The sequence below is a fragment of the Vespula pensylvanica genome, chromosome 11 (genome assembly GCF_014466175.1).
Source record: "Vespula pensylvanica isolate Volc-1 chromosome 11, ASM1446617v1, whole genome shotgun sequence".
In the NCBI taxonomy this organism is placed as follows: Eukaryota; Metazoa; Arthropoda; class Insecta; order Hymenoptera; family Vespidae; genus Vespula; species Vespula pensylvanica.
In genome coordinates, this window is record NC_057695.1 from 2,673,237 (window position 1) to 2,696,650 (window position 23,414).

General features: G+C 37.9%; 1 protein-coding gene across 1 annotated transcript in view; it reads left to right on the plus strand.

Moving 5' to 3' along the window:
• The window catches only part of LOC122632978 (discoidin domain-containing receptor tyrosine kinase B-like), a 93,629-nt gene that overhangs the window by 24,926 nt on the left and 45,289 nt on the right, over positions 1-23,414 (plus strand). The window contains exons 2-3 of the mRNA XM_043820328.1: positions 2,666-2,721; positions 23,080-23,276. Of these exons, the coding sequence (XP_043676263.1) occupies positions 23,159-23,276 (118 nt within the window). The 5' untranslated portion in view covers positions 2,666-2,721; positions 23,080-23,158. The remainder of the gene's footprint in view (positions 1-2,665; positions 2,722-23,079; positions 23,277-23,414) is intronic.

Genomic DNA, 23,414 nt, shown 5'->3' on the forward strand with positions numbered 1-23,414 from the left:
TCTCTCTCTCTCTCTTTTTTCTCGAGCTCTCTGCAATTCTATCCAACGTTCGTACCTTCTTCCATCCACTTCCGTCGCTTTGCCTCTTCCGGTCCGTTTCACCGGACCCTTCTCTCTCTTTCTCTTTCTCATTCTTCTCTTCTCTTTTTCCATTTCTTTTCTTCTGTTTCTTTTACTCTTTTTTTTCCTTTCTCCTTCGACTGCTCCTTTACCCATGCCACCATAACTACGAAACTCTAACGAGGAAGAGCTTTACGGTAGTAGACGAGTAATTAGAAGACTCGTGCTCGTTGAAGGAAACAATCGGCCAGAATCAACAGTGGCGTTGTAATAGCTAATTGTAAATCGTACCAACCAACCCCCTTTCTTTCCTATACTTGTCATCGGGAAAAGGAACCGCTCGGACGTGATAATCGTTTCGCTCTTTTCAACTTTCCTTTGAATCTTTCCTAGATTTACTTCGATCTCTTTCCGTTTTTTCTTTTTCTTCCTCTTCCTTTGCTTTCTTGTTTTTGATGAGGTTCTAAGGATTATTAAATCAGACACAGTTCTCCATGAATTTGGCTTGGTATTCGTTCTAGGTATAATCGCTCAAAATCATAGATCGTTGACACAGTATGTTTTACGTTACGCGGCTACCTTCGTTGGAAGAAGCGTACCTACTAATTAGCCAATGCGTCTGTCTTTCCTCATTAAGCCGGAGCCGAGAGGGCTAAAATAAAAAACGCTAGTCAAGTTTGAGTTAAGCTTGAAGCTCTAGAAGGTTATATCTCGAAGCTTTCAAAATATTCTCATTTGTTTTCATTGAGAAATTATTTAATAACGCTAGAATTAAGAAATCATATACTTATTCAAGATCAAAAAATGCACATTATACATTTATGACCTTATTGTTTTATAAAAATGTTAATGAAATTACCATTCAAATGAAAATAAATCTCTATGGTTTCTATAATGCTTATAAATCAAATAGTATGAATTTGGTCATCCGATAGATGCAATTTTAGTATTATATGCGTTTTAAACTTTAAAGGGGATAATTCCATTTGGTTTTAAACAAATTTCATATTTTGAGTAGAAAAAGCGAAAGCATTCCGATTCCCATCGACAGCTTTGTAGATTAAATATACGTATAACGTATGTATATGTGTATAAAATTACCATTTAGAGACGTCTTTATCCGAGACAAAAAGACAGACATGCATCATCGCAAACATTATCGACTGGAGATATTCGAAGATATTCGAAGAAACCCGTAGATCGGAATGTCGAATATGTCGGATGAAATCCAAGATGAAGTCCCAATACCCAAGACGCTACCGAGAGCAGAGCCAACCCGATCCGTCTCGATCTGTTCCGACCCGTCTGGATCCGTTCCGATCCAAATCGATCCGACCCGAGTCGAACCGATTCGTCCCCTTCCGAACGGACCCAATCCGAACCAATTCGATCCGATCAGACCCTAACTAACAGTAGCCGATGCAATTCTGTCCCCTTTTATCGATCAAATCTCATTCGGCTTTATTTGATCCTATTCGATCCCATTTGATCCCATTCGGTCCTATTCGAACTTGTTCGATCCTCTTCGATCCTATTCCACTGCATTTGATCGCAGTCAGTAGATCTTTTTTGATTCCATTCGATCCTATTTGATCCTATTCGATTCTACTTCATCCTACTTGGTCCTAACCGATTCTATTCTATCCTATTTGATCCTATTCTTTTCTGTTCGATCCTATTAAATCTTATTCGATCTATTTGATTCTATTCGGTCCTATTCGATCTTGCTCGATCTTATTCAATATTATTTGATCTTATTCGATCCTGTTCCATTTTATTTTATTCATATTTCATTCTATTTGATTCTATTCTATTGTTCTCGATCCTATCCGATCCTATTCAGTCCTGTTCGATCCTAAGCGCTCTTATTCGATCCTATTCGATTTTGTTTGATCCTGGTCGATTTTATTCGATCCTATCCGATCCTGCCCTGTCCTATATTGTCCTGTCCTATTTGTTCTGTCATGTCTTATTCTGAATAAAAATATATGATGTTGTATAAATATATAGCTATTTTTTATTTCTTTCGTTTAAATATCCTAAATAATAACTGAGATAAAATATTTTAGTAATAAAATTCACGGCTTTCACGTCAATATTAAACAAAGATATAGAGTTGTTATAAGATATAAAATCATTTAATAAGCAATAACAATAAAATTTGACACCAGAGTTATATCGATGTGTACCCTGCTAGTATCTTTCAGTAGTTCGATAAGAATTTGATATTATATATATATTTCATATGTTTAGATTTTAAATATGCAATGACGATTGTATTTCTCAATTCAAATTTGTAATAAAAGCAGATAACTCTTTTGATCGATAAATTATACGGCAATATGCTTGCGGATATCGCCACTGGACCACGAAGCAAAATTAATTCTACTACATTCGAGCAGTACTGGATACATAATCGTGGGATAATGTATATAGTGGTACAAGAGAATAGAGAGATAAGTAGTATGATGTAAAGTTTATTCGATCAAATTTTGATGCTCAATAAAGCTTAACATGGTTCATTTTATAAAAAATAGTATTATCAAAGTAATCTCATTTTTAACATTCTACAGAGATTTATTTCTTTCTTATTTTGTTTTCGCAGACCGAGTGGTTCTTGTTGGTATCAAGTGTAGCGGAAGTAGTGCAGAAAATGTTACAGTAAGTACTACAAAGTACTAATAATGCTATTGCTATATCGTTATTGTTATAATTCTTTAAGAAAACCAGTAAATAATACTTCAATTATTCAACAGAAAGATTTCAGTATAACTCTTACCTTTCGTAATTACCTTTATCTACTATAAACCATATTTTGTCAAAGTTGTAAATATGTACCTATTTGCCTTGCACGCACATGCTAAAAAACTTTTTTAATATGCCACACATCTAATGATATATTATTAGAGGATATTCTTTGAGGCATACATCACGGGTCGTAGAATTTTCACGACGGCTCGGCAATGCAGCCCTTTGCTCGAAGCCGCCGACTTTACAAACCTCTTTTAATGCCGCTCCGTAGCACATTATTCAGCCGGCGATGTAAAGTAGAGGAACACGTGTAAAGGCCGGCCTTTAAAACGCCTAACCGAGACCTGCCAACCTTCTTTCGCCTGCGTATACGCGCAGGTAAGTACCAGCGGGTTAGCAGCAACAAGTATACGTGTGTATATCGCATATATCACGAGTTTAAGTACCGAGCATGGCACTTTCGATCTTGAGAAGTTGAACCACCCAGTCGTGATTTCGGTACAGCTGCCAAAGGAGAAATTTTGATGATCTGTGCTCTTCTCGGTAGTATGGTGTAAGGATCTAACACATTATTTTGTTATATTTTCTTAAAAAACGAATCTACTGATCTTTTTAAGCTTTTCATTGGCTCGTTAGGGAAGCAATTTTTAATATTAATATACTTTTTATAAGTCGATCGTTTGATTTTTGCAATGTTATTAATAATCGAAGCTTCGAAGAAACGACATCGAATATCGAATTATATCATTTTTCAATATTAAAAATTAATTTCCACTGCATTTAAACAAAAGCTAATTTACCTAGTCCCTATCGATGTCGATGTGAAATTTTCAATTCGACGTTCAGCTGATAAATATAGCACGTTATATTATCCTATGAATAAACAAAAAAATACGTTATTATTACTACTCTCCCATCGTAAATAACATTATTTGAAATGGGAACAAACAGATGGATTCGTTGCATAAACATTTCATTTTTAAAGCTTGCACCTTACTCCGTTGATATCCAAAATAAATATTACTTATTTACGTTTCATAAGCAAATACATTAAAAATGAATGCCTAAATACAAAGAGAAAATTTGATATATGTATATACCCAAATAAAGCCATTGCCTTTTACAGGAACACGATATTAATGTATTTTAATGGAAAGTCATTCGATGTATAACTGTAATAACAAAATTCAACGAAGTATCATATCGAGCTGCTAAATGTTGGCGAAAAAATGGTAATATTCGTATTTCGGTTCGATCGTTTAAAATGCTATGAAAAAGTTGATTTGACCTCGTTAACAGAATCGACACTATGGAATTTTCTTTAATCCTTTTACAAGTTCCGTTCGTGCGTTTTCCAGAAAAAGTTAAAAGAGAAAAAGAAAGAGAACGGAACATTCGAAGCGAGCGTTTCAACGAGACGAGAGAAAGTACAACGAGTTTCGGAGAATATTCTATTTAAATGCCTTTGACGGGAAAGCGAGGAGACGAGAGAAGACGAGACGGAGCGTTTTGCTCCTTTTCGATTCAGCCCACGATATGTTCGCTGATTTAACGACGTCCGTGGGAGCCATTGTGCGTGCTCGCTTCTTCTTCTTCTGCTTCGTCCTTAAATCCCCGATCGTTATTCATCGTGTATTCGAAAGAAAAAGAGAGGGAGAGAGAGAAAGAAAGAGAGAGAAAGTCTTTTTAAATCCGAGAATAAAGACGATAAGATGAAAGAAGGTTTATGTATTTTTAATAAACATCCATTGTCGCTTGTTTAATAAATTCTTGACTATATGGAGAGTTCGTGTATTAAACGAACGTGTTTCTACAACGACGAGTTCGATGTTCAAATATATATATATATATATATATATATATATATATATATATATATATTACATTTTCAAAGTTCAATGGAAGAAATATTTAGATACTTCTAGAATGTGTCTTTAGTTAATAAGCGATGATCACATTAAATATATACGAGAATAATTTCTTCCACTAGACATGGTTTACCAATGAAAGAAAACACAAGAAAAATAAACTCAAGAAAGTAAAAAGGAAGAGAGATAAAAGAAGAATATGAATAAATGAATCGTTCGTTTCGTAAGGCAAATGATAGATGTTCAAAGGGTGGAAAAGAAACGAAAAAAATGGAGACAGAGATAGCGGAAAGGACAGAAGTGTACATGCGAGAGAAGGAGAGAGAAAGATATGGAGCAATAGGCGAATAAAAGCTACGTCGAGCAGATGGCTGGTATGGCCATTAGCTAATGGATCCCTAACACCAGTCCACAAGAGTCATCCGCCACGAGGTACAAACTGGGAGATAGTTACATCCACGAAACGCTGTTCCTACACCCTTTCACTACCTTCTAGAAGTGGGGGAGGGGTTTTGGGAGATCGGAAGAGGGTTGAGAGCTGTTTGGTCTGCATAAAGCCGGCAAAATCACGCGGATAGCAATCGCGCTAAATCACAAACCGACTATGCCACGCTTTTCCGTCCGCAGCATCCGAGCTTGCTTCACTTTCTGTTTCTCTCTCTCTCTCTCTCTCTTTATAGCTCGTATGTTTACATGTACGCTCGTTTTCACATTGCTCTTTTCAATCGAGCACAGGTGTGTATCGTACGTTCGATTTCAGATGATTTCCAATCACTTAACGTGGGTCTTTCATACAGAAAGAGAGAAGCGGAGAAAGGAAAAGAAAGAGATAGCTACTTAAGTGAGAGAAACCAATTCTCACGTGTGCTTCGGTAAAACGAGAGTTTGTTTTTCTCTTGGGGTGAAAAATATCGGCGTTTGAGAATTTAAAAAGCATATATGATTCGAATGAACCATAAATGGATTGGAGAAAAATTTATTTATATATGATTTGCTGTACTTTTCTAATAGCTAATAGTTTCTTCTTTTTGTACATTTATTTTACCTAGAAAAAATTGCTTACCTACGAATACTGGTAGTATCGTTAAATTAGTATCGGTAACGCGTTATGGTTACTAGTGTCTACTATTAGTACCTACCGGTTAGTATCAATATTATATACACGACGAAGTTACCGGAACACGGAGCAAACCGTAGATTCGATCGAATCTACCGGATTACTGAGATAATACATTTTTGCAATCGCTTATCGCGTTTGTAATTAATGGTGGTAGAAAATAATTAGTTTAATCCCCGCTTTACCCTAAGCACGCTTCCGCAATAGCTAAGAACTTAATACCCAAACGCAAAATACTAATTGTATAAAGTAAATTTATGTACTCCGGTATCGGATGTAGATATTAACGTGTACCAAATTACGTGTTTTACCGAAGCTACATTAAAAGAGATTACCAGAGTGCTTATATCAACGAAAATAAATTTTCCTTTAACTAGTGATAACGACTCTAATTTGTGTATTCGTTATTTCCATCGTAAATTCGAAAATTTTCTTTATTAATAGGCTAAATACAAGCGGATAAGCGTAAAGTTTGAAAGATAATTAGGATACTTTGGCATCCTTTCTTAAGCATACTCGTTAACTGTTTTTAACAATAAATTCTGAAACTCGTTAAAATTTAATGAATCGCACAGGAACGCGCGGTGAAGCCTACGGTAAAGAAGAAAAAGAAGAAAAAAGGAAGTAGGATGCAAAGAAAAAAAAAAGTATCTAACTGGACCGATACAACAATGGTGACACACGTGCGTCTGGGTTGTGCATATGCATGCACGAGACCGGAAGAGGGTACTCAGTAATTCCGATGTACCCCCAATTACCTAAAATAACTCGATGTAAATCTCTCTGTCTCTCGCTCTCCTTCTTTCTCTCACTCTGTTTCTTTCTCTCTCTCTCGATTCTTCTCTCTATAATTAGCGCAGCAATCGGGTCGTGTAGTCGTCGATGCGTGACTCGGTATCACTTTCCAATTTGTGCCGCTATAAACGGCGAGTAACGAGAGTCGTCGTTACGATCATCGACCAGGCGGAGAACATCGAGACGTGACGAGTGAACACGTTAATTGAACCTTTCGAATACGACTTTGTAATCGCACCACGATTCTGCCTGTTATTATCAAGCATTTGACATGTCGAAGAAAACAAATGAATTTTGGCAGCATAAGTGATAATTAGTTTAGACGAGAAACTAAATAATAAAAAGAGATAGTATTAATGGAAGGGAGAGATATTGACAAACCATGAGCTACCCAATAAGGTGAGCCTTAACGATAATCCCAACATCTTAGAGTTTCGTAGGAAAATAAGACACCAAGAAATAATGCGTTAGTCAACCCCATGACAGGATCTTTTGGACGAAAACATCGGAGACATTAGGAAGAAGTCGTGTCGCAGGAAATCGCACGAGCAAGCGAAGCGAAGTTGAAAATCCTATGATGGACCGGTCTTAAGCGTGGAAAGGCGACTTGTTACTGCGCGGTTAGGAAAAGCCGTCGTCTGAACTTTAGCAAGGAAGTAAGGAAGGAAGGAAGGAAGACAAGGTAGGAAGAGGAGGAAGTTACTAGGAAAGGAGTAGAGGAAGGGTGGTAGATTGGAAGGAGGTAGACGGAAGCGGTTGTTGTTTCGGAACGATACAGTAGAAGGCTCGTCTACTCGAGGAAGCGTCTTAACATTTGGAAGCGTTACTAAATATTCATCGCGTCGAAAACGTAAGCACGGAATATCCGCCTTTCACGCCAGTCAAAATACAACGCAACCCTTAAGCCGTACGAATCCCTTGCGTTTTGAGCGTCTTGAAATTAAATCGCCAGGGAGAAGCTCTCGAGCAACATCCCGACGGGCCTCATTTTCCGTGGTCGGCGCATCCCTCTTAGTCTATGTAGCCGTTTGGTTCCAAGAAAGAAAACTCAGCTTCGTCCGTCTGCAAGCTTTTCAAGTGAACGTTGGAACGTTGAAAGTTTCATGATGAAAAGTTGATGAAAAGGACGAGTGATAAGCTAGCAAAAGGGAAAGATCTTTAATTGCATTTTTATGGGACGCCCTTTCTTCGTAACTCCCTCGATAAGTTCATATAAATAAGAACGAAGAAAATGAGTCAAACGAAATTCTCAGTAGAAATAGATGATCACAGAATTCCTCACCATGAAGTTTCCAAGATACTTAAGGCGCATAACTATCGAAGCTCAATTCTGAATAAATTAGTACGCGATTCCTCGGCACAATTGCCAGATTCTATGCTATTGTTTCCATTTGAGTTAAGATATGCGTGCACCCTCTAGTCGGTAGATGCCTTCCAACGCCATTATATTCGAACGTCCGCCAAACAAGACTTAGTCTCCTGCGGTACCTGCCTAACCCAACTCGATAACCGATGTCTGAACACTTATACTCGGAATGGAACCAGGAGGAGCTTGACTATAGAGCCGAGTAATAAGTAATAACTCGAGTTTCCTCTTTAATACTCCCATCTAGTTTCCTCTGTTAGGCCCTACGACCTTTTTCACTTCCCTTTGTCTTCATTGTCCTCTTGCATTCGACGCTAGGCGTGCTCCAGACGCTTTCATTTATATGCTCCCGTACGTTTGTTTAGATTGCACAAGAAAACTCGTGATTGCGAAAATTCTCTTTCTTTTTCGCTCATCGATATAGAAAGCAGAGAGAGAGAGAGAGAGAGAGAGAGAGAGAGAGAGAGAGAGAGATTCTCGACGCGACTTCTTGTCGCTGGCTTCTTTCTCTTCTCTCTCCGTCTTTTGCATACAACCGAGGCTTGGAAGGGTAAATAAGAATGGGCCCACATCCTTCTTGCTCGGTATAACGTTCATTTTACCGAGGAATTCCAAGAATGGTGTTGAAAGAGACAGATGCTGGAAGATAGGAAGAGGATGGAGATAGATAAATAGATGGAAAGAGAAAAGGAGAAGGAGAAGGAGAGAAAGAGAGAGAGAACGTGGCGGCTCAAGACAGGGACATTGTTCAAATTGCGGAGAGTGGAGACATCGATCACCATGCTACTGCCGCAGCTGAGCCCTCGAGGACAGACGCGAGCGACCTAGCCGTCCCTCTTCAACCATCCCCTCTTACATCACTTCGCCCTCCACCATAGAGAGCCAACACCTTCGAATCCTCCTACGCTCTGCCTCAGCATTGACTGAAAACCATACCACGCGGTAGTCCTTTCAAACGTCAACCCCTAAGCTGACTTCTCTCCCTCTTTCTCTCTTCGTTCTCTGCATCGTTTACAAAGTATACAGGGAGCTAGTCGATATGTCCAGTATTCTGGACTAGTCGATAACCCCGAGGAAAGATCGAGTGACTGAGGAGAAATTTTTTCACACTTTGTTGTTCAAATTGTTTTAACTGTTTTTTATTAACTGCATTGAATTAAAGAATTGCAATAATTCTATATTTATCTAATATCCATTCCCATGTATTTCATGAAATCCTGGAACTTTAGTATTCAACTGAATTCAACTAGTTGGGGTGATTCACTATACCAAATCTGGTCCAACAGAGAACCGTCTGGAACAAAACAGGACATCGAGTTTAAGTCGGCTTTAACGCGAAAGGATTAAAAGTTCATCCTGACGATATCAAAAGACCGAAGCCAGTTGACATTTGGCTCGTGATCAAATATCTGCATTCGTGTTAGCGGTTTTCGACTGTTTTCGAGAAGAAAAACTCACGAGTGCCCGACGGTTGGTCGTCGAAGTGGATCGGAAAGAGTAGAGAATCAAGCGACCCCATCGCTACGGCCAATAAAGCCGAAAATTTTTATTCGCCAACATCGGCGCGGATAATTTCTTGGCTCTCTGCCACCGAACTCTCCACGTCGCCCATCGTTTTCTGCCTTTTCATTTATTCTATGTGCACCATAGCGTGAACTTCGCGATATTTATTAGCCACGATTGAGCGCTCGAGTGTTTTATAGATTACCTATTGCGGAAAACCAAAATAGAGCTCATCGAAATAGTAAAGTATTTTTTTTGATAAACGTTCGTAGAATCTTTAAATTCATAGATACATGTTTGTTCTTCAAGACACAGTAACATCGATTGTACTTCGCGTTGGTTTCAAAACGAACATAATTCCAATCATTGCGGATATAATTTTTCAGATTTGATTTTTATATGATAAACTCGAATCCGGGAAAAAAGTTAAAGTAATTCGATAAGAAAGTAATTTCCAAAGCTGCCCGACATAGTAAGGTTTTAATAAATCGTATTGCTGTGGAGCATTCACGAAAGTATCCATAGGATATACATAGAAATGGTGTATTCATTATGAATCCCTCTAGTCCCACAAGAGTTTATAATTTGGTGGGTGTACAATTCATCCCAATTTTCTTTCTCACTCCGTTTCTAGTATTCGAAAATGACATTCAAGAAAAGACAGTCGGATTTACGAAGTGTTGGTGGAAGATGACACTGATAGGTCGAAAAGAAAGAGAAAGAGAGAGAGAGAGAGAGAGAGAAAGAGAAAATTAAAGAGAAAGAGAGAGAAAGAGAAAATTAAAGAGAAAGAGGGTCGAGAGGTAAATGGAGGAGAAAGACGAAGGAGGACATAAAATCAGATTTTCGAAGTTTCCCTTAATGTATACGATTTCCGCAGGCGAATTATGCCACCGCGATCCAAGAAGGAAGGAACAGAGAGGAGAGTAGTATGAGCGAAGCTGGGAAGTAGGGAATGAGGTGGATAGAAGAGGAGAAGGGATAAAGTAGAGGCAACCGTGTGCCCTGGAGGCCGACCACATAACTTTGAGATTAATTAAATTTAAGCGCTGTTAAAAGGATTAATTAGTAGCAGCTACCGCGATGGCACGAAGGACACCGAATCGCGGGACAGAATTATGCACCGCGAGATGAAACTTTCCGTTCGCTACAATTTAAGATTCGCTCGTGTCCTCGTCTAAGTTGCAACTTCATGTTTTCATATCCAATGTCTTCTCATTTTTTAGTATGAATGTGATATTGTTTTAATCTCCCATTGTGTTTTTATCTTTTCTTTTTTTCCTTTTTTTTTTTTTAGTGGAATGTTAAATATTAATTATAAAACTTTGTATGAATATTGGTTAATGTTAAGATCGATTAAAATTTTTAACGATCGTTGAAAAACATTGCTGAAAATATCCTCGTTATGAAAACAAATTTTATTGAATTGCATTTTATTTGCGTTATCAAGATATAAGAACACTATTTATATAAAACCATATTTGATTTAAATAATTCCGTTTCATAATTTCCATTCGTATTCTTCGGATTAATAAAACTGACGGTATAATAAATCCGCAGTTATTATTATGATTTTTATTATCATCATTGCTACCGTCATTATACCATTTTATATCTTTCATACGAGTCGCTTAGCAAATCTACCTCCGTAAAAAACGGAAAATATATTATATAAATTACTTGAAGCGTATGAAAAGAATGATTCCGAATAATCGTGAGGCTGCGTCTAATTCAAGATAGTATAATGATAATCTGAAGGTAAGCAGACCGACGAAATCTACACCTACCATCCAAGATTCCGACATTTGGCAAAACTTCAACAATGCCATCTTTCTATCTTCTCCGACTTTCTCTCCCTTTCTCTTTCTCCCTTTGAAGCATGTTCATCCTTCCTTTCACCCCTCTTCCTTCCTTATTGTCAGTGTTCTCGCGTTAAATAACAATGGGCTCGTGGAAGTGGGACTACTCGAAAACATTTGCCCGTTTCTTCTCACTCACTCACTCTCTTTCTCTCCTTCCCTCCCACCCTCCCTCTTTTCCTCTCTTTGTCGCGATTCATTCGGCCTCCCGCATAATGACGCACGCTTCTATGAAACAACGTGGTCTCTCGCTAATGCGCGCGCGTGCGCACATTCAACATCGGTGCCAGGAGCATCTCCAGCTGCTTCTCTTTCTCTCTCTCTCTCTTTATCTCTCTTCCTTTTGTCCTTACTTTTTCCGACGTTTTAATTGTTGCGCTAACATTTACCCTACGGCGATCAATCGGTACAACAGAGAGATAATGGGGTAGAGGGGATAATGATAAAGTGATGGAGGATATCTAAAGTAATATCGCGTCGATTTCATTGAGATATCTTCAACTTTTCTATTGTATTACTTTATTAACTGTCACATTTTTTATATCTATTCGATGTTTCACGATATTAAACTATGATATCTGTTAAAATATTTTTATAAAAGTAATTGATATTCTTTAAATAATTACAAAAAATTTTTTTAATATTTTAGAAATTTTTTAGAAATTTTCTTAGAAGATCTGATATAATGTATGAGGAAGCACAGGCATATAAACGCGTATAAATCACACGATAACCTGTTTACATTTCGAAAACCGATTTAAAAACTCGCTTATCCGCCTCCGGGCAGGGCTATGGTCCATGTGCGGCCGAAGAAGCCAGGTTACTGTAAACTGTGTATATGTATCTTCTCTATAGTCTATGATCTTAACCAAAGGAAATTTACGAGTTCACTCTTTCCCTTTCTACCCTTCGATCAGACGTTGGCCCTTTCCCTCACTGCATTATCGATGCTGCTCTGTTAAGTTTCGAAAGGGTAGAAACCGGCTGCACTATCCGATAGGGGATAATCGATCTCAAAAGGGAAAGCCTTTCGAGTGAAAGTGTTGGTAGGGGTTGCGAGAGAGGGAGAGAAAGAGAGGGACGATGGACTACCTACAGTACGTCTGTTTGCCTTACGTGCTAATTTGCTCGACCTGATGAAAGATCAAGCTAGTGTAAACTCTTCGTTTGGTGTACCAACTCCCCGTATGTTAGTACCGACTCACCTCATTGAGGTGCACAGAGTGCATCTGCATCGAGTTCAAATTCATGGCAACAAAGTGAACCATGCACGATAATGCATGGTTCATCAAACATTACTTATTAAGTAAATCGTTGTGAGCAATAATTTATCATTCGATCAATCGTTATCCGATCAATAGTTTTTTTTTTCTTGATAGAACGAAATATCGAGTATAAGAAACATACCCTACATCATCCACAGTTTCAAGCAATCCGTTGAAAAAGACAAAAACATAGAAAAAGTAGACTCCAAGTGAGTACTCCGTTTTCTACGTGCCTTCCGTTTCCGGTTTGTCCTATCTCGAAGGGTTTAATTCAACTTGAACGTATCCTGCCTCTTTCGACCTTCCGTTTCCAACCTTGCCTACCCCCATTCAATCTCTCCATCTAACCCAACAGCCCACTCCTTCTTTTTTCAACATCAGCTAAAGCTACGAGTTATACGTGTGGTTGAATAACCGGTGGTCATTAGCAAGCGGTCCTTTTTACGCGTTACACAGCCGGCACGGCGTGTGTACGTAACACCATGACAAAATGCTTCTCACACTTCTCACACTTCTCTCCCACATTTTACCCTCCTACTCTCTTTCTCTCTTCGCTACAACGGTAATGAGTACCATTTCAGTAATGAGGTCGCACGCCATTGAAAATCGCAAAGGAACGGAGATCTCGCTAGATCTCTTTCTCTTTCTTTCTATCTCACGTGAGAGAAAAGTAGGGGTGTTCTCCTCGACCGTAAAAGTTAATGAACGAAGAAATAACCGTCTCGAAAGAATCTCTGGGCTAGCGTCACCTCTCCTCTTACCCTTTTATCGTCCTATCTTTCCCGTTTTCAAAAGCTTTTCTGACTTCTTTCTCTTTTCGTTTCCTTCGGTTCTCGACCTCTCCTCCTCTTCTTCTTCTCTTTCTTTTCTACAGAGGCTCAACGTAAAGATTCGATCTGGCGTGATCGTATCAGGCATCCTCGAGAATCCACGGGATCGACACCCTCTTACGCTGCTACTGGCTCTACGTGACGATGGAAATCTGATTTCCGTCGTTATACCTCTCCTGCGCAACCAACTCTACCTATAGCTGGCCTACTTTTTCTTCTCGTCTTTTCTCCGTCTCTTCTTCTCTTTCGTCTCTCTTTCATTAATAATTATGTCTGGTTGTTTTACTAAGACTAAATCAATATTCATAATTCCATTATGTATTAATCTTCAAATATCTTACATAACAATAATTTGCGTTGAACAAAGCAGATTAAAAAAATAATTAAATGCTCGTCGAATCTCACCGCCTATTTTTTCTCAAATCATTTGATGATTGAACATGAAAATGAAAACAAAAGAAAAGAAGAACAAAAAAGAAAGCAAAGAAACATAAAAAAGAAAGATAAGATAAAAAATAACTTAGTCATAAGCCGGTAACAGTAGTACGTGCCAAAAAGAGAAAAAGTCAGAAAGAAGGGGGAAAAAGGAAATAAGGAGAAGGAAGATAGTGGGAGAGAAAAGGTGAAGAGGCAGATGTGATAAATGGTAATTGCGCAAAAGTACCGCGACGGACACGAGTAACACCCGTTCCTCATTAGAGGCTTGTTAAGGCGTCCAGACGCGAAGCGACGGAATGTGGTGAGAAAGAAGGATGAAAAAGTGAGAGTGAGAAAGAAAGAGAGAGAGAAAGAGAGAGAGAGAAAGTAAGAGAGAGAGAAGCTCTTTTCTTCTTCCAACACACTTAGAATCTTCTTTTAGACCAGCTGCCGTGAACCCTTCTCTCGCTCGTCTCGTCTTCGAATAATCGTTTTGATTGCCGGGCGCCACGCCTGGCCAATGCCGAAAGATTTGATTTCTCCAGAAGACAGCGATGAGTCAGTCTTTCCTACACGAGAATCAGCGAAATACCCAATGTGAGCCACTAAAGCGTCTGCTTTGTGGAATCTAATACGTAAGTCTTCTTCCTCTGTTTTCACTCTCTCTCTCTCTCTCTCTCTCTCTCTCTCTCTCTCTCTCTGTCTCTGTCAGGATCAAAGAGTTTTAACTCCTTTCTGTCCATGTCTCGAACCATTTGTGCTCTTCTTTATCTTGTAAATTTCCTAACAACGGAAAGACTCCGTTTTAAAACGGGCAATTGCCCATAGCACGGCTCATCGATCTGTTATTTTCATTGTTCGGAGACCACTTTACAGATTATTTGTTATCTTTCGAGACTCCGTAGTGGGTGAAAAACTCGTATGTGAATCATTCAACAAATACGAAAAGATAAAAGTATTGAAATCGGACTGCGTTCGATACGTGGGTCGAGATACTGTATGATATCAAGTTGGTTGACACTAACGATAAAGCTACGTGACAGATTAAAGTACAACGACCTCATATATTTGGATGTTCTTTTTAATAGAATTTTATATCAAGAAAAACATACATACATATGTACATATATAAATAATTTATCACTGCACACGTGTAATACTTTTAACACCGTAAAAAGAATGATAAAAATCGTACTTTGTGATTTCAGTAAGAACGCGATGGAGATTCATGAAATTAGAATATCCAGAGTTGTTTTCTAGTAGCTACCCTTGCTTTTTCGTTCTCAACGTTACACACTTTATCGCGCTACGCCAGCTTCTACCCGACTCTCGACTTTCTCCTTTTTTTTTCCTTCTCATCCTCTTCTTCTTTAGCAACGATGCCAGGCGCTAGTCGTTCTTCCCGTTGCTGGAAGAAGGCGAACGTTTATTTGCTTTCGTTCGTTGTGATTCTTCCGACGTTTCTCTCCGCTCCATTCGTTCCAAGATAAGACCAGTTCCGTTTGCGAGCCGTGCAAGAGCTCAGAGAAGCAACACATCTGCAACACTTCGAGGAACGAACGAAAATTATTAACCGGGGTAATTACTCGAAGCTTCGCCTTATCGTCTTATAATTTTAATGGCATTTTATCGATTTCTCTTTAACGGCAGTTCGTTATCATCGTTTACCTTTTAAGGTAACGTCCAATTTCGAGAATCATTCGGTTGATAATATTAACAAGGGAGACGTTTTTTTCGATAAAAATTTTTTCGATATCTCCTCCGATTTCACTCGATAATTAACAAACATTTCATGATGCTTTTCTCTGAACAAATAGTCCGAACAATTACGAGGGCTGTAATAGTCGATATAAAAATAACATACGTTAAAAGAGTTCCTTGATTTTTATCGATTTATGATGAGATCGAACGAGCCGTGATGACTAGGATCTTTCTCATTGAATTTTCTGACGTAATCGGAGAATGCACGGGAAGATGCATCGCAGCCGATACGAAGGAACGACAATACGTTCTCAAGTCGAGGTGAACACGGACATACGAGGCGTCATTAGCTCGATGTATCGAGCACCATCCAAAGCGTCAATTTAACAGCGTGTGAATATTAATGATAGGATGCAGAGACCCTGTTCGCATATTTGTCGCAACACATGCCTTCCGTATCATCGATTAATCCACGTCGAAGATTATTATAGTCTACGATATACTATCATATGATAATGGAATTTTGTTTCGATAAAGAGTTTAATGAAAACTTGCCATCTGTTAATTCTTCGAATATTTATTCTTATCTTTGATAGATAATAACTGTGATATAATTCGATACGACTTCGATTCGAAAATTTTTACCATTTGTTAAAACACGAAACATCTTAACCTCGCCATTATTATCACAAAATTACTCTATCATCACGTTGATATTCTCGTTAATATCTCGATAAGGTCGTAAAAAATACCTATATACGATTTATCAGAAATTCCATAGAATTTTATGATTCCAACAGAGAACGAACGGGCGGTAAAAAGAGTCCTTTGCGCCTATGAGTCATTAAAACGTTCAGTTTCGCTTGAGTACCGAACCCGCCCATCATTATCTTAGGTACTCATCTTGTAATGGTAAATCACTTTGAACGGGCAATAAACGCCGCGGCGGCGTGAATCGAAAGATGGACGAATAAAATTTTTGATACCGTGAAATAAATTCAACCCGTTACAATAGCTCGATTAATCGCAGGATTATATGGTTTCGTCAAACAACGTCGAAGGGACTAAAGTGAATACACGCGCATATTTAGATTTTTATATGAAACATAAAAATTTGAAGATTTTTAGAATCTTTAACACATAGTTTTGATAATAATTCTCTGTTACACATTTCACTATAATATTAAATACATCTTGTTAATGATTTTTTTTTTATATAGTACGTTTGTAAGTAAAAAATTCATCAGACGCAAAAGGAAGAAAAATATTTAATTATTTTTCTTTCATTTTTTGAAGTTTCAGTTTCGTTAGAATTGCTAAGGACAAGGGTCAATGGTTGAGTCAGCGAAGGAAATTACATCTCGAAATGTCGCAATTCTGCGATTGTTCTTCCGCATCTTTATTGTCCTTTCATCAGAGTGAGTCAGCAAGCGTCATAGTTATTTCTTCGATCTTTCTTTTCTTCGAAGAAGAAGAGTGACTATGATGTTTAGAATCACGATTAGGTGATGGTCCAATGAACATGAATATATTATTTTTTAGTTTTAGATTCATCGTTCTTTTTGATGGTACATTGTTGCAATTAATTGTACATTGATCGATAATTTTACATTTATCGTAATGTCCATTTGTGTTAAACAGTATCATTTATTTTTATTCCGTTTAATATTTAAAAATTTACCGCATCTCTAAAAATTCACATATGCGATTTAACTTTTTCTCTTTCTTAGAATTCGAAAACGATACTAATCATGAATAGGTGGAGATGGAGTGAGGGATTCCGCATCGCAGACGATCTCACTCTTCGATCCTCTGTGTGATCCTCGTGCCTTACCGAAGAGCACGCATCCTCGCCCGAAATTCATTTCAGCCTGGATCTCGCGAATACTTATCTCCGGAAAGAGATTGGAGGATTTGCTCTCAAACACGATTGTTTACCTTCACATAAAGTCTATAGTCTTTGCGTTTATCACTTTCTAGTATTTGTTATCAACTTTTGTTAATTATCGAACAGAACGATTTGATTCACAAATTTTGTTTCCTACTTGTATTATTGAGAAAGTATTATTTATTTAAGTATTATTATCTGTTTGAATGAGTAATAATTTTAATCAAAAAATATTTTGAAAATATTTTTAAAGAAAATTTAAATGTTATAGAATCATGGATAGTTTAAAAATCAAACCGCAAATTATAAGCAAGCTATCGACGAAGTGTTAAAAATAAAAGCTTGTCGAGACGATTTAGTCAGAACATTCGAAATAGAAAAATGTCCTGGGTTCGGCTATAGGGAGCAACATCGATATTACGAAGAGCTTTATTCCAACATGTATCGTGACGTTTTAGATTTATGAAAGTATGTATGTACAGGTCGGCCGAGTTTCCATTTATCAGTAGAACGCACATACGAATACCTGTAGCGTTCGAGAGATGGGAACGCATACGGCATGTAACGTTCGCGGAACATCCGCAAAACTTCGATTCGACGAACAAATGGACGGAGTTTTGCAAAAGAAAAAGCGTCCGACGGAAATCACAATGGGAGTAAAGGCAACGAGAGAGGCAGAGAGAGAGAGAGAGAAAAAGAGAAAAAGAGAGAGAGAGAGAGGAGAGAAAGAAAGAGAAAGAAAACGAGACATACAGAGATAGCTGCTCAGTATCGAATGTGGGGAAGCGCATTCCCTTCCTATTGTGCATCGACTGGTGAAAAATGCACACTGATTTTCCGTAACAATGCTGATGAAAGGAAGAATTTTCACTGATCGTCAATAAAATTCGAAGAATTTTTACGAATGAATAAAGCTAGTCAGAATCAATCAATAATATAATAATCAGTATTCGAAATAACATGATTATGGGATTTTGTTCGATATCACTATTATTCTTTTAAATGATATAAAATTCATAGTTTAACGAAGCTTAGAGAAATTAAATGATTATTAAAAAAAAAAAAGAAAATAAAGTTAGTCTCATTGAAATTATAAAGAATAATGAAGGATATAATGGATGCAATGAGCGAATTAAAAAAATAGTTGTATGTTCGTAGTCGGAAGAAACAAATCTATTCATGGTTTGTAAATATTTCGAAAGATTCAGAAAAATGCACAAGCTTTCATTTATTCACCGTCGAACGAGGACAAGAAATAATTATCCGGCGTTCCGTGTAATTTTGAGTCTGATACAAATTAACGGAGGCAACGTTGGCTCTTACAACGTCACGTGGATTACTCCGAAAGGCGGAAAATTGAAAAAGAATTACGTTGAACGACGTTCACGGAGAATAAGTTCGCTATATAATGCCCGAGAAAGAGGATGAACTCGTTGATTGTTTATGAAATAAGAGAAAACAAAAAAGTCTTTATTATAATAATTATATAATTATTATGAAAGAACGTTCTAACAAAAATTTACCTAGCTATTCATCTTATACGATTCCACAAGATAAATTGCGTTTCGAAACTAACGAAAAGTTAGAATAGGAACGATCAAAAGCGTCACACAGGCTAATAGATCCCAGCGAGACGTCGTTATATCTTCGTAGTTTTCAAATATACATACATATACCCATGTGTATGTACTTAGGTACGCGTGTGCGTTCGTCTAATACTCCCTCGTCCTGTGTGAAACTCGGATCGGTCGAGACGTCAGAGGGCATTCAGAATCGCGTCAAATCGTGCCAGACAGAACAATGCCGACGAATGATCCGACAGCTTTATACCTCGGACGGATCATAATCAGCACTTAAGTCGAGTACTTTGATGAGGGAACGAAGAGGATGCCGGCTTTACCTCGAGTATTACCTAAACGTTTTTATTCCAAGAATTACTCCAGGGCCTTTAAAATGAAATGGCGCTCGGAAACACTTTAAGAGAAGTATCCTCTAATGTGCTTTTATATCATGTGAACATCATTGAGAAGTATAGACCTCGATTCGTGACTTTTGAATTTAACGTAGATTTTTCTTTTGATTCCTTTCAGGTGTTATAGCGTCATTAAAAAATTTCGAACGTAATTAAACTCGTATAGGAGAGAAAAAAAGAAAGAAGAATTAATTAATAGCCAAAAGAAATTGCGAAATTCCATTGATTTTATTTAGAATTTGACGAGCAATCAATTTTCATCAATTTTACGTCAAATCATCGTTCTCTTTCAATTCTTCTTGAATTTCTCCTTCGAAACGAGATATACCGCAAACGGTACGATAAAGTAGATTATGAAGTTCCTTGACTTATACCATATACGTTCTCTTCCTCTCTTTTCTTTTTGTTTGTGCCATCGTCATTCGCTCTACTCCCTCACTCCCTCATTCTCTCCTGATTTCAACGAACAATTAAGGTCAGAGAGTGTCGACGAGTCGACTCGTCGACGGTGGTTACGTTATTTGGGTCGTATTGGATCGTTTTTCAACGACGTCTATTTGTACACGGCTTTTCCGAGAGAAAATCTTATCTCGCTTAACAACGATGCTGTCCATCGTTCTTTTTCAGACGACGAGGACAACGGCAACGACAAGAGAAGACTAGGACGAGGACGAGGATGAGGAAGACGATCGATCGTCCTTTGTTCTCCTTTTTTTCTTTTTTTTTCCTTTTCCTCTCGTCCAACATCGCTCGTCTCGTCTCGCCTCCCTCCGCCTCGTTGTTTAAGATTCAAAGTTTAGACTTTAACCCCTTCGCAGTTTTATTAACGCTTTAACGACGGTCGACACGACACCCGTGTCAGTTGGATTTTACTACGGACGACGGATTTCACGTTAGCTTGGTGTGATTTCTTCTCTGTTCTGTGAATCATTTCTAAGGTTAATCTGTCCACCCGTTATAAAGAAATTTATCAAATATTTCTCATCTACGTGAAATCTTTTTCGAGAAATCATGCAGCCATTCAAAATAAATTATCAAAAGAAATTAGAATCTGACCTCACCGCAATTTGGAACATTTATAAACCTCGATCAACCAATTTTCAGGGGGTTTTCTCAAGATTCGTAAAAATAAGACGAATTCCGATAAAAGGAAAAATAAATGATGTATCATTAAAAACAAAACGATACTAACGATGCGTGTGTGGCATCGTTTATGCGATCGAAAATCCTTAAGAGAAATCTCGCGAACCGTCAATAAAATATGCGTGTTCGTTTAAATCCGTGTAAGGGACACCGTGCTTAACATCCCCGAACGAGCGAGCTAGCGAGTGATGACTCGCTATAGAATGCTATATAGCTAGCTAGCTAGCTAGTCCGTCGCAAGCTACACGTAGACGCTCGCGCGTGTATTAATCTGCATAAACTCATTCCTATGCAAACGAGGAGGATTCGACGACGTCGAACTAGGATACCGAACGGGTAGAAACTCGCGGGGCTTACATCGTGGCTTAGAAGCATGCTGAGGCTTATATACATATAGATATGGCTTGTATACCACGAGATACCGATCGTAAATGAAACCACACCAACACCAACCCCTACACATTTCTCTCTCTCTCTCTCTCTCTCTTTCTCTCTCTTTCTCTTAGGTTCTTTTCTTCTTTATCTTCTTCGTCTTCATGTTGCCATAGACGGAATAATAATTGCCAAGCTCTTGTCCTACGGTATATTCGAAGTGACGATGATCGCTTGACGAAGAACGAAAGAAAAGAGAGAAAGAGTGAAAGAGACATCTGCTTTCAAGATAAGATCACACTTATCATAAATTTAAATCGATAAAAGGAATTTTAAGTTATTCTTATTTCCTTTATGAATTTCCCCGAGAATCTTATTTAAACATTAGATCATTTTTTTTTTTATTTCTCGTATGACCGATTCGTACGATCAATCACCCCTTGTCTGGACGCTGTTTCGAGCACACAAAGATAGAACCACTCTAACGTTCTTCAATCTTACGAAGCGCGTCCTCGTATTTCCGATATCGAGCAACGAAAAGTCGACGGACCGAAGTAAAATGAAGGATAAAAGATAAAGGAGAAAGGAAGCAGACGATATGAGAAACAACAAAGACGTTCAAATTTTCGATATTTCTCATCATCGAAACTAAAAGAAGGTTTATAGACACTCTCGGGGTTGAATTTTACACTAGCTCGAGGACTATAAGTTCACCTACTCGCACTTATGTATGTTTAATGCGAATAAGCAAGGCCTACGACCGAGGAACTTCTTACTTACCATTTGTTATAACTTATTCATAGTTCGTGCAATTACCAGTGCATAGTTCATCGACGTATAGACATGAAAATCGCACCTTACTTACTTGCCAACGCCTGTATCAACTACCTCCTCTCTTCTTCTAGTATTTCGTTCAACACATATACCAGCTTTTCTCTATACGTCTGACGTGTACTACGGATGGATTTTCTACGTTTAGCATTATAGAAGCCGAAAAAATAATAAAAATATCATATAAGAGATAATATCTAATATATGTAACCACGTGGCCATTATTCTTTCTTATAGTCCAGGAAGTTGAAAGTTTTCACGCTTTAAAAATGTACTTGCTAGCGAGGCTGATCCCGTGTAACATTTCAAAATTATAGCTTTCACTGTGATCATTTTTCCGATCGATGAAAAGAAACCTTTTTATTCTTTCGTTCCGCATTGTTTTTGTTCTTCGTGGTTTACAAGTTTCATAAAAAATAATATTTAAGAAATTATCAACACTATTCTTGCTAGAAACAATTTCGATGTATACAGTAGATAAAACTAATCGTTGAGGTATTTGACAGATTACAAATTCTTGAAACAGTCTATAATTTTCAGTAACAAAATATAGTTAAAGTAAGAATACTTTTACGATTAAATAGTCTAGTTTAATAATTTGTTTCAAGCTACGTGACTTCTTAAATGCTAAATATATTACTGTATTTACAGTTACCACTACTCTTTCATTCAGGCACGTAGATTGGTTTTTGTTTATCCAACTTATCCTTCTGTCACCGACTTTCCTCCTAGTTGCTTACCTGAGCGAATTCGAGTAAACTTCTCTATTGAAAGCGTTCACGAATTTTAATCTACTCTTCACTCTACCCTCGTGTTTCCGGATAAATAATTAATAGCTGCTTCGTAAAGACTATAGGACGACGGATAACGTATTAATGAACCGAATAAGGTATATCGGCCCTCGTGAAACTAAAGTCGAGATCAAACGGGAACATCGTCGCTGAAGTATCTCATGCTTTGTTATACGTCTGGTGTTCTCATAAAATAAATTTCTCCAAGGAACGATACTCGAACGATATCTGACAGGTTAAAATATTTCGATAAAAGCATTTTATTGTTAAAAATATTGACAAACGAATTCAATCGCTTAAGAATAAACAAATCATACATTCATAATAAAAAAAAGAACTTTTTTATTTATCCTATAAAACCGACGTAAATCTCGGAAAATATATTTCCCAAGCCGGTAATGTTGAAAGAATATTCACAAGCCGGAAGTATTTAAACAAAGCGAGGTACTGCTTCGTTGATACCCTTTTAAATTTCTCGCGAAACTCGCAAATGCGTGTACATCGTCAGATTTACGGCGATACTAACGATGTCACGGTCCTTTTGTTTCAGCTTGACGAGGACTGAAATGACGCAGGAGTCACGGTGAGAAAAGGGCGAGGGTTTCACCCTCGCACGAAAAGGGGGTGCCATGGCGAAGAACTTTAGTTTCGTCGTTGGTGCAAGCCCATCGACTACCCCTCTCCTTATTCGTCTCCTCCTACTCGGCTTCACCTCGTTCGTTCCCGCAACGCGTGCCGTGGATCTTTGTAAGTATTATTTTTGCTTCAACAAAAAAGATAACGTTAGAACGATCTCATATTTTTTTACATGTTAAATATCTTCGACATTTACCTATGTAGTATTCTCCGCAATATTTTTTACGATAAAATGTTAATGTCGGTTTA